General features: G+C 41.8%; 1 protein-coding gene across 1 annotated transcript in view; it reads right to left on the minus strand.

The window, feature by feature from the left end:
- The window catches only part of LOC140392932 (CD209 antigen-like protein A), a 37,058-nt gene extending 24,906 nt beyond the window's left edge, over nucleotides 1–12,152 (minus strand). The window contains exons 1-3 of the mRNA XM_072478712.1: nucleotides 7,666–12,152; nucleotides 6,844–6,942; nucleotides 3,552–3,719 (exon numbers count right to left, since the gene is read on the minus strand). Coding sequence (XP_072334813.1) covers nucleotides 3,552–3,719; nucleotides 6,844–6,942; nucleotides 7,666–7,858 — 460 coding nt within the window. The 5' untranslated portion in view covers nucleotides 7,859–12,152. The remainder of the gene's footprint in view (nucleotides 1–3,551; nucleotides 3,720–6,843; nucleotides 6,943–7,665) is intronic.
- Between the last annotated feature and the right edge of the window lie 409 nt (nucleotides 12,153–12,561).

The raw sequence follows: 12,561 nt of genomic DNA on the forward strand, positions 1-12,561 counted from the left end.
AGGAACTGTTCAATCGACTACATAAGAGTGGATTGTTGGTAAACTTGACTAAAAGTGAATTTGCAAAAAGTCACTTTCTTAGACCAGACAATTGTCAGATGGCCCCACGGATTGTGAAAACAAAAGCTATTGGGGAGTTTCCAATACCATCAACGAGAAGAGAAGTTCTGAGATTGCTGGGCATGAGTGGTTTCTTCCAGAAATTCGTGCCAAATTTTAGCAGTGTGGTTGCTCCACTGATTGAACTTCTGAAAAAGCACTGGAAATGTCAGAATGTCAGGAACCATTTGACCAAATAAAACGGTTATATCAGAAAGCATACACGGAAGAGGAATCTGAGAGTATACCAGAGTGTTATTACCGTAAAAGTGATGTCTTGATGAGAAAATGGAGACCTTTATATATGCAGGCGGATGAAAAGTGGGCAGAGGTTCATCAAGTAGTATTGCCGGTAAGGTATAGAAAGGAGGTGTTGCGAGTGGCACATGAGGTATCAGTGGGAGGCCATTTGGGGATAAGGAAAACTCAAGCTAAAATCCAGAAACCTTTTTATTGGCCTGGACTACATGAAGATGTAGTTAAACTTTGTCAATCATGTCACACATGTTAAGTGATAGGGAAACCTCAAGCAGTGATAAAACCAGCGCCCTTAATACCCATTCCAGCATTTGAGGAACCTTTTACAAGGGTCCTAATTGATTGTGTAGGACCGCTTCCTAAAACAAAATATGGGAATCAATATCTTTTGACTATGATGGATGTGTCTGCTAGGTTTCCAGAGGCCATTCCAGTATGTAATATTATAGCTAAAAAGATTGTGGAGGAGTTACTTAAATTCTTTACTATATATGGACTACCCACAGAAATTCAATCGGATCAAGGATCAAATTTTACCTCAAAGTTATTCAAAGAAGTTATGGATAGTTTAGGAATAAAACAATTTAAATCAACTGCGTACCATCCAGAATCGCAGGGAGCGTTAGAAAGGTGGCATCAGACATTAAAGACAATGTTGACGGTTTATTGACAAGATTATCCAGAGGATTGGGATAAAGGAATTCCATTCGTACTGTTTGCAATTAGGGATGCACCTAATGAGTCAACCAAATTTAGTCCTTTTGAACAAATGTTTGGTCATGAGGTAAGAGGACCACTTAAATTGATGAAAGAAAAATTGGTGGATGAGAAATCGGATTACGTGTCAAATTTTAGGGAACGATTAAATAGAGCAGGTGAATTGGCTAGGCAATATTTGAAAGTTGCACAAAAGGTGATGAAACGGGTCGCGGACAAGAACTCCAAAGTTCGTAGTTTTGCCAGTGTAGATAAAGTTTTAGTGTTGTTACCAGTGGTAGGTGAACCTAACACCAGATAGAAGGAAGACTCACCAAGTGGGTCATGTGAATATGCTTAAAAGGTACTTTGAAAAGGAAGGAGAGAAATAGGAGGTTTTAACGATTCTAACTCAAAGTGACGGACCAAATCCAGATGACTGTGAATTTGACATACCTCAAATTAACTTGGAAAATGAGGATGTTCTTAAAAATTGGGATGAATTGTTGAGTTATTTTCCAGAGGAAAAACGAACTGACCTGAAAGAGTTATTGATACCACATGGGCAAGTTTGTAGAGATAGATTGGGAAGTACTAAAATGGCTATACATGATATAGATGTGGGAAATGCTGTTCCTATCAAACACCATCCATATAGACTTAATCCTTTAAAATTGGCACAGGTTAATAAAGAGATTGAGAGTATGCTTGAAAATGGCATAATTGAAGTGGGTTGCAGCCAATGGAGCTCACCCATGGTGATGGTACCTAAACCAGACGGTACCCAACGGTTGTGTGTGGACTATAGAAAGGAGAATGCAGTTACAAAAACGGATTCTTATCCTATCCCACGTACAATCCGCTTTTATTTCTAAATTGGATTTACTTAAAGGTTACTGGCAGGTACCTTTCTCCAAAAGGGCGAAGGAGATGGAGTTTATTGCTACAACTATTTAGCTTGTAAATTATACATGTAGCAGGAAGAGAAAACATAATTCAAATGCTTTATCAAGATGATGAGATTTAAGAAGAATGGAAAGTCTAAAATTGGGAAAGACGGACTGAAATGGACTACACTGATGTTTAAATTTGCATATGATGAGATATGTATCTTACAGTGTAAAAAGTAATGTCTTGTATTGAGGAGTATTTAAAGTTGAAAAGGCTTTGGAAAATGAAGCTGGCTTTTCATATTGCTGACTCATTTTTTTAAAAGGGGAGAGGTGTGACGAATGTTAAAAATTGTCATATTTTATATTTGTTGCCGGAATATTATTAAAACCTGGTTTATGATGCATATAGTGGGCTGGAGTGTCATGTCCCCCAGCCACGTATATCTTGGCAGTGCGCAGTTCACTGGCGGTGCAATTCGCTACTCCTGCCGCCTGTTTAGCACAGGGCTAAATCGCTGGCTTTGAAAGCAGACCAAGGCAGGCCAGCAGCACGGTTCAATTCCCGTAACAGCCTCCCCGAACAGGCGCCGGAATGTGGCGACTAGGGGCTTTTCACAGTAACTTCATTGAAGCCTACTTGTGACAATAAGCAACTTTCATTTCATTCATTTCATTTCATTGTCAATGGGATTTCCCATTGAAGCCACCCCATGCCGCTGGGAAACCCATGGGTAGGGTTGCGCTGCCAGCAGAAACAGAGAATCACATTGGCTGGAGAATTTCAGTCAGTATGTCTGCTGAAACAGTGATTAAGGGGTCGTAAAAGTGAGATAATGATTGATTTTCCAGGTGAGGTGTTCAGCTAATAAATTTGAGAACTATATACTTGTTTACAGCTAGATAGCGAATGGAATATTGTTTATTTATTTATTGGGCAACAGTGATGTAGATAATTAATGATGGGCATTGTGTTTGGTCCTGGCTATACAGGTCATGGATCATCTTGTGGGAGGAGACAGAAGAATGCTTTATGCTTTGGGCACAGTTGATGTAATTAAGGGGTGGAGTCAGATATGTCTGAAAAGTGAGTTCGTCCTATGATTTTGATATGAACAAAGGTGTTTCAGGTTTGGTCCTGGAAGGTTCTTTCTCTAAAGACTCTGCACAGAGAAAAGCAAGTAGAAACCTGATTGTTAACTTTATTCATGAGTGGCATTTGAACTAGGCTGGTTTGCTTAGTTGGAATATAGAGGCAGGTTTAGGAAGTAAGTTAAAGTTTCTCTTTTACTTAAGTGCTGTTGTAACTGTTAACTGTAAAGCTATTTTTCTGCTGTTAATGTGTTTACTTCTGTGTTTAAATTAAAGTTTGTTTGAACATAAAAGATACCTATCGGTTAGTATTATCACTCCTGTGGTGCAGAAGTAACCTTTCCTCACAGTTTTACATATTGCAAAGAGTTGGGTTCTCTTCCGGGATACTAACAATGTAGAAAGAATTGGAGGTGGGAGGGAGTGAGAAGGGCGTTAATTGGAAAGGTGGAATGGCAGGATGTCTGGTGTTGGGAGGTGGGAAGAGGGATGAAACAACAATAGCACAAAACGTACTGATAATCTTGCAGAAGGATTGGAGCCAATTCATGAAGGTGTCTTCGTAGCGAGCACACTCAGTCTGCTTGATCTCCCGCTGCATGCTGTCACTGACCTTGTTGTAATTGTGGAAGGCATAGTCGAGGGCTACCTTTTTGGACAAGAGCTCCCGTTTCATCCGGGATCCTGTTGACAGAAAAGACATGGGAATGCAAGAAGCGGGTTTCTGAGGCACCTCGGGACACCCGCGAAGTGCATTCAAATGCTGCACATCAAGGACGAAATGAAGTATTGCATTGCAAAATTGTGGAGACAGCTGTGAGATCACGAACATTTGAGCTGTTTGCGGACAAGTTCCTGCATGGGTAACTATTGGCCCCAAGACATGTGGAGATTTGGCTACATGCTCCGACAAGAGTTGGAATGATTTCTTCCAATACCTCCGAGAATGGTTTCATATCTCATCCATCGCTCCCTCAGTACTGAGCCTCCGACAATGCAGCACTCCCATAGTACTGACCCGCCAACAGTGCGGCACTCCCTCAGTACTGAAGCTCTGACAGTGCGGTACACACTCAGTACTGACCCTCCTAAGGTCACTCCCTCAGTATTGACCCGCTGACAGTGCGGCACTCCCTCAGTACTGAAACTCCGACAAAGCGGCACCCCCTCAGTCCTGCAGCTCCGACAGTGCGGCACTCCCTCGGAATTGACCCTCCGATAGCGCGGCTCTCCCTCACTCCAGACCACCCGACAGTATGGCACTCCCTCAGGACTGACCTTCCGAATGTGCAGCACTCCCTCAGTACTTACCCTCCAGAAGTGCAGCACTCCCTCAGTACTTACTCTCCAAAAGTGCAGCACTCCCTCAGTATTAACCCTCAAATGTGCAGCACTCCCAGTACTGACCCTGAAATGTGCAGCACTCCCTCAGTACTGACCCTCAAATGTGCAGCACTCCCTCAGTACTGACCCTCCAAATGTGCAGCACTCCTCAGTACTGACCCTTTGACAGTGCCGCACTCCCTCAATACTGATCTGCTGATGAGAGCCGTGGTTTGTACTATGTTTAATTTGTGTCTTGACTTCTTTTTGTACTGTACAATGTCAGTTTTTATATATTCCTAAAATACCTCATTAAAACTGTTTGTTTAAAAAAAAAAATACTGATCTGCTGACAATGCGGTACACACAGTACTGACCCTCCAACAGTGCGGCTCTCCATCAGTACTAAACCGCCAACAGTGTGGCACTCTCTCGGTAGTGACCCTCCGATAGCGTGGCTCTCCCTCAGTCCAGACAATCCAACAGTGCGGCACTCCCCGAGTACTGACCGCCGACAGTCTTGCGCCCTCAGTACTAATCTTTCGAAAGTTTGGCAGTTCCTCAGTACTAACCTGCCGATAGTGCGGCAGTCCCTTAGTACTGACCCTCCGATAGTGCGGTACACATTCACTACACGGTACACATTCAGTACTGACCCTCCGAAAGTACGGCAGTCCATCAGGATTGACCCGCTGACAGTGCGGCACTCCCTCCGTACTGAATCTCCGACAGTGCGGCACTCCCTCCGTACTGAATCTCCAACAGTGCGGCACTCCCTCCGTACTGAATCTCCCGACAGTGCTGCACTCCCTCAGTACTGACCCATCGACAGTGCAGCACTCCCTCCGTACTGAATCTCCGACAGTGCGGCACTCCCTCAGTACTGACCCATCGACAGTGCGGCACTCCCTCAGTGCTGACCCTTCGACAGTGCGGCACTCCCTCAGTACTGACCTTTCGACAGTGCAGCGCTCTATCAAATTCTGACCCTCCGACAGTGCGGCTCTCCTTCAGTACTGACCCTCCAACAGTGCGGTGCTCCCTCAGTACTGACCCTGCAACAGTGTGGTGCTCCCTCAGTACTGACCCTCCAGCAGTGTGGTGCTCCCTCAGTACTGACTCGTCAACAGTGCAGTACTTCCTCAGTAATGACCCTCCACATTGTGGCAGTTGTCTACCACAGACTGCTCAAGCACTCTGTATCCCGGCCCAATTCCGACTCTCCGACTCCCATTCATTAACACTGTATCTGTAACTTATACAAAGAACAATACAGCACAGGGACAGGCCCTTCGGCTCCCCGCCGATCACGTGTCCTATCTAGACCAACCGCCTGTATTCTTCTATACCCTGTCTGTTCATGTGCCTATCTAGATAAGTCTTAAAAGGTCACTAACGAATCTGCCTTAACCACGTCACTTGGCAGTGCATTCCAGGCCACCACTCTGTGTAAAAAACATGCCCCGTACATCTCCACTAAACCTATCTCCCCTCACCTTAAACTTGTACCCCCTTGAGATTAGCACTGCTGCCTCATGGTGCTGAGGTCCCAGGTTCGATCTCTGCTCTGGGTCACTGTCCGCGTGGAGTTTGTACATTCTCCCCATGTTTACGTGGGTTTCGCCCCCACAACCCAAAGATGTGCAGGGTAGGTGCATTGGCCACGCTAAATTGCCCCTTGCTCTAAATTTATACAACAAAAAAGAACTTGTTCCCTGCTTGTAATTTTCAGTTCCGCCCTGGGAAAAAGCCTCCAACTGTTCACCGTATCTTTACCGCTAATAATTTTATAAACTTCTATCAGGGCGTCCCTCAGTCTCCGTCTCTCTACAGAGAACGATCCCAGTTTATTCAATCTATCCTCACACCTGGCAACATCCTGGTAAACCTTTTATGTACTCGCTCCAAAGCCTCCACGTCCTCCTGGTAGTGTGGTGACCAGAATTGGACACGGTATTCCAAATGTGGCCTAACTAACGTTCTATATAACTGTAACATAATTTTTGAGCTTTTATACTCGATACCCCCTCCTATGAAGGCAAGCATGCCATATGCTTTTTTACCACCATTTCCACCTGTGCTCCACTATTAAGGATCTGTGGATCTGCACTCCCAGATCGCTCTGTGTTTCTATGCTCCTGATGGTTCTGCCATTTATTTTATAGCTCCCACCTGAATTGGATCTACCAAAATGCATCACCTCACATTTGTCCGGGTTAAATTCCATCTGCCATTTCTCTGCCCAATTTTGCAGCCTATCTATATCCTGTTGTATTCTCTCAGAATCTTCATCACTATCCGCAATTCCTGCAATCTTAGTATCATCCGCAAACTTGCCAATTCACCCCGACTTCCTGTCCTGCTCACCTCCTGTCTCTCTGCCCTGTACACTTGCCCTGTCCTGCTCATTTTCTGTGCCTCTGCCTTCTTCTCTCTCGCTCTGCCCCGCCCACGCTTATCGCCTCAGCGCTGTTACTGGCCATACCTTCAGTGTACAGGATAACGGCGACGATGGCACATACGGCAGCGATCATCAGTGAACCGATTGCAACTTTCTTCCACGAGGCACCGCATAACGTTGTCTCTGTAAGAACACAATCATAGGCAAGCTGAGATCAAGGGAGAGGGATGGATAGCATCCAGAAAAATTCATGGTTTGCATGTGCTGGGATTTCACTGCTGGATGTGCCAGGGTTGGAATGCCAACCGCTCCATGGAATAATTACAGAATTAAACCGCTTCATATTGTTCCCATCAAACACTCCCAGGACAGGTACAGCATGGGGTTAGATACAGAGTAAAGCTCCCTCGACACTGTCCCCACCAAACACTCAGAGGACAGGTACAGCCGGGATTAGATACACAGTAAAGCACGCTCTACACTGCTCCCATCAAACACTCCCAGGACAGGTACAGCACGGGGTTAGATACAGAGTGAAGCTCCCTCTATACTGCCCCTATCATACACTCCCAGGACATGTACTGAACAGGGTTAAATACAGAGTAAAGCTCCCTCTACACTGTCCCCATCAAACACTCCCAGGACAGGTACAGTACGGGGTTAGTTACTTTGCACTGCCCCATCAAACACTCCCAGAACAGACACAGCACCAAATTAAATGCAGAGAAAAGCTCCCACAGCATAGTATTAGGTGCAGAGTAAAGTTCCCTCTGCACACTGTCCCCATCAATTACTCCCAGGACAAATCCAGCACGGAGTTAGATACAGAAAAAGGTCCCTCGAGCAGCCACACCTCCCCACTGTCACTCCCTTGCCTTGTCACACGAGCTCGACTGCTGTCCGTACCTTCCTCGGACTCGGTCGGCGACACACTATTCTCGTCCACACTCATTTGGTCATCCTCCAACTGCGGCTCCCTGTTTCCCTCACTCCACCTCAACCTTTGCTTCGTCTGTCCCTGTGAGTCGTCCTCCGGTGAGCCGCCATACTCTTGCTGCCTCCATCCGTCCCAGCCCTCCTCCTCGTCCTCATCCGCCATGTAGGGGGAACTGTCCTTCCCTTCTGCACCCCACTGACGGATTTACCGATCAGTTCAGAGGAATTGTCCAAGCTCTCTTTTCACAAGTTGCTTTGCATTCTTCACGCCAGCATCTCACCTACACTGTCTGTCGGAAATATAGATTCTTCCACAGCAAAAGGCTGAGATTATTGTTCGATACTTGCAATCGGCCAGAAGAAATCGCGCTTCAAAATGAACCAAGCCCTTTCCCTCAGTTTGCAATGAAGGGCTTTCACCACCAACTGCATCGGTAGAATTATTAATTTTAATTCTTGGCGTTGTTTGAACTGCAGGTATTAAAATTAATCATCCACTTCAATTATTTTCTCTATAATTAACAAATTATTTGTTAGTATTGAAAACCGATGTCTCTTAATTGATGCATATTTAATGAGTTCCTTACAAATCAGATTAACGTATATTACGCTCATTAGAGGCTCATTATTTCGGTTTAACCATAGATTATTAATTACCAATTCAGGCTTATCCCCCAAAATGCTTGGATTATTTCTTTAAGATTATCCTGCAATTGGAACTAATAATCAATAGTTAGAATCGTGATATTATTTGATTTGTCAATTTTTTTAAAGCGCAAACTGATTAACTATTTGTCAAATTAATTAGTTTAAGTAAACGCAGGTTAAATATACAGCGTCATAGCTGGATCAGGGATTCTTTCAACATACTTAACAAAGATTTAGCTTGTTTTCGAAGCATTGAGATAATTCCTTAAACGCTCACCTAAATCATAAAATATTTTGACAGTTCGATTATTAATTATTACTAGTCAATTCAGAACAATTAATTGAACTGCCAGATTATGAAATGGGATGATTAAGTATTAAATACTTAGTTAAATTGCTGGATGAGGCCTCCATGGAGTATTTAGATAGTGCAGAGGATGATTGATTACTTTGGGATAATTAATAAATGCAATAATTGATAAATTTGCGTGCATTAATTAAGGTAAAGGAGTTAAGTTTAAATAAATTATATATACTTATTAAATAACTAATTAAGTTATTATTTGGACTGTCTACTGATTATTTAGTGATTACAACAGAATAATAAATATGTATTGAACACAAAGTTTAAATGTGATTCTTAAATATTCGGTCAAATTCTTAAATATGTACATAAAGTATTAAGTATTTTGATTTTTGAATGAACGGATTATTTACAGAATCTCTCTTAATTTAGAGAGCAAATATAAGTGTTGATGATGTAGTTTTATTTACCAAGTATATGGCGAATTAGACAGAGAGAAAGGGGAGCATTATATTATGATTATTAAATATTAAGGTGAGTTATTACGTAGATTGTGTCAATGCTCGAGGTTATTACAGATTTAATCAAGGTAATAAACAGTTATGCTAATTTATTGGAACAATAATAGAAGTTTTGCAAAACTATGGGTGTTAAATATTTAGCCAAGTAACATTTAAACTATGCCGATTCTTACCGGGACTAAAGGATCAGTTGTTTATTGAACATTGGTGATTGATAGAAAAATCATTAATTTAGAAAAATGAAACAATTTGTATATATGCAGCCAAGTTATTCTTAAATGCAAGCTTTTTAATTTAGAATGAGTGTTTACGGATTAACACAGATTAATTCAGATAACCTAATGGATTATTGATTGAATGTTCCTTAATTAACAGAACAAATGTACGGTTTGATTAACTAATTTGTGTTAATTGATGGAACAAAGGCAGAAAATTAAATATTTTTGCACAACAAAAGGTTGACCTTCAACAAAAGAATCTGTCAATTGATACAAACGCAAGTTTAGATCAACTAAATATTAACATTAAACACGTCAATTGACAGAATACACACGTTTAAATCTGATTGAGTGAGTTCATCAACAAGGAAAAACAAAACCTTAAATGAAACTAATATTAAATTAACAGAAGGTGCACACAAATTTAGGTAAGTTAAATATTAATACCAAATGTGTTAAGTGGCAGAATAACCACAGGTTTAGGTAAAGTAAATCTGCTTCTTAAATATGTTAACTGACAGAATGTTTAGATAACATAAATCAGATTATTAAATATGTTGCGGAGCAAAACTGGAGTTGCTTATTAAACCTGCCAATTTACAGAAAAAATGCTAAATTAGATCAACCAAATCTGCAGAACAGATTGTCGGCCAAATTATTATTTGCACTGCGTCAGTCTTTCACTGATTGTTTGTGGTTTAGCAGCACAAGAATTGAACTATTTGCTGAACGTATACTAATATTTTGATTATGAAAGGAAATTGAGCAATTATTAAATTTAATATTGCAAATGAATCTGCTGAAAGCTATTAAACTAAATATTAAAAATACAATTGCTGATATTAAATTTAATTTGAACTAAATAACAAATTAAATATATCTATCAAAAGATATTAAATGTAATATCAAAATTAAATAAATCTGAAAGTTAAGTATATTAAGTGGCACAAGACACAAGTGTAGATAACTTGAATATTATCATTAAATGTTTTAAGCGATGAAGAAGCCACAAGTGTACAGAATGCAAAAGTGATTATTAAATATGTTAGCTGACAGAAATATCAAAATTAAATAAATCAGCCAAAAGCTATTAAATTTGAAACTGAAATTAAACAAATCTATCAATAGATATTAAATTGAATATTGATGTTAAATCTGCCCAAAGATATTAAATAAATTAACAGAACAGTCCGAGTTTAAACTGAATATGGTTATTAAAGCTGTCAATTGATACAACTTAAGTTTCGATAAATTGAATACGTTAACAAACAGAACAATCAAATCCGTTTAAACATGATTTTTCTGTTAATCAAATAAAAAGCACAAGTTTAGATAGATTTAGTGGCGGTACAAATTATATTAATTGGCAGAAGACACAGATAACTTGAACATTAAAACTAAACGTGTTAACTGATGGAACCACAAATTTAGATTAAATTAAATACTAACGTCAAATAGGTTAATTGCCGGGGCAAACATGCAGTTAATCGGATTATTAAATGCGTTAATTGACAGTAGAAATGCACCTTCAGACAAATTTAATATTAGTAAAGTATATTCATTGACATAAAAAACACAAGTTTAGGCAACTTGAATATTAATAATAATTATGTTAAACAACACAACAAATCCCAGATTAAGTCAATCTGATGATTAAATATGTTACCAAACAGGACAAATGCAAGTTTAGGAAAATCTGTCAATCAATATTAAAGCGAGTTTAGATGAAGTCAATCTGATGATTAAATATGTTAACAGGACAAATGCTTTAGGAAAGTCTGTCAATCAATATTAACGCGAGTTTAGATGAAGTCAATCTGATGATTAAACATGTTAATGATCAGGACAAATGCAAGTTTAGGAAAATTCACAAGTCAATATAAACGGGAGTTCAGTTAATGTTGACCTAACGATTCATTAAAGGCGTTCACTGACAGGGAAAATACGATTTTAGGAAAATCCATCCACCGACGTGAACACGTTTTCGGAGAAGACGACCTGATGGCCGACTGATAGTGGACGCCGACGGGACAAGTGCAAGATTAGCGTGATCCGTCAATCGACGTGAATGCGAGTTGAAGTCGACCTGACGGCTGGCGGAAGGCGCCTGCCAACGGGATGAATCCAACGTTCAGTGGCAGGGGTTGGGGGGCAGGGGAGGATGTTGTCACCGTCTGCCGAGTGATCTGAATGTGACAGGCCAGACAGAATCGACACCGGAGGCACGTTTCAGGCCACAAACAGAAGCGCCGGTTGAAGGGCCTTGGGCATGGGCACCGTGGATGGTTCGACCCGGGCTTGCCCTCGGTGCCGCCGAGAGGACCGACCCAGGGAGGCGGTGAGGACAGTGAATTAAAACCCAAGTTGGCAGGACCCGAGGCGAAGGTGGTAACCGACGTGAGGGATGAACCGGTCGATTTGAGGTGGGGCCGCGTTAAGTTGAATTTAGACACACGGATTCGATCGAAATTTGATCAATGTCGAGCCAATGATTGAAATCGAACCGACCCGGTGTGCGGTTTGGGGTCTTTTTTATTCTTAAGGTCAGTCAAATGGACTGAAATTGGGTGAGTACTAATATGAAGTTAATTAATCAATATTATTGATAATTAATGGGCTCAGGGTTAATTGTTCAATGCTGGGTGAGTTCTCAGTCACTGCCCCCTCCTTGGCTGGGTCTGTTCTCTCTCTCTCTGCTTGCCCTTCCACAATGGGAGGCCGCAAATGAAGCCTCGGCCTCTCCCCGCAGTGCCAGACCGCCTTATGTCGCACCTCGCCCCGGCCGCCCGGCCCCTGGTAAGCCCGCTGCCACCGCCATCTTGGATAATGGTGGAGGAGGGGAGGCAAGACTGGGCCGTGACGCCAGGGCGCTAAGCGCTGACGGCCGGCACTAGCGTCTGACGTCACATTGAGGCGGGGCGCCATGCTGCGCGCGCAGTTCTCCCAGGGACTGCAAAGTGCAGGCACCACAGAATCGAGAGGGAAATGCAATTAACAAATTAAACAGAGAAAGACAGCAATCCTGTGTGCAAAATAGAGGGGAAATGCAATTAGCTAATTCAACAGAGAGACAGCAACCCATTGTGCAAAGTAGAGGAGGAAATGTAATTAGCAAATTAAACAGACAGTAACCCAGTGTGGAAATACACTTAGTAAGTTAGATTTAGATTTATTG

Source organism: Scyliorhinus torazame, chromosome 16 (assembly GCF_047496885.1).
Source record: "Scyliorhinus torazame isolate Kashiwa2021f chromosome 16, sScyTor2.1, whole genome shotgun sequence".
Taxonomy (NCBI): Eukaryota; Metazoa; Chordata; class Chondrichthyes; order Carcharhiniformes; family Scyliorhinidae; genus Scyliorhinus; species Scyliorhinus torazame.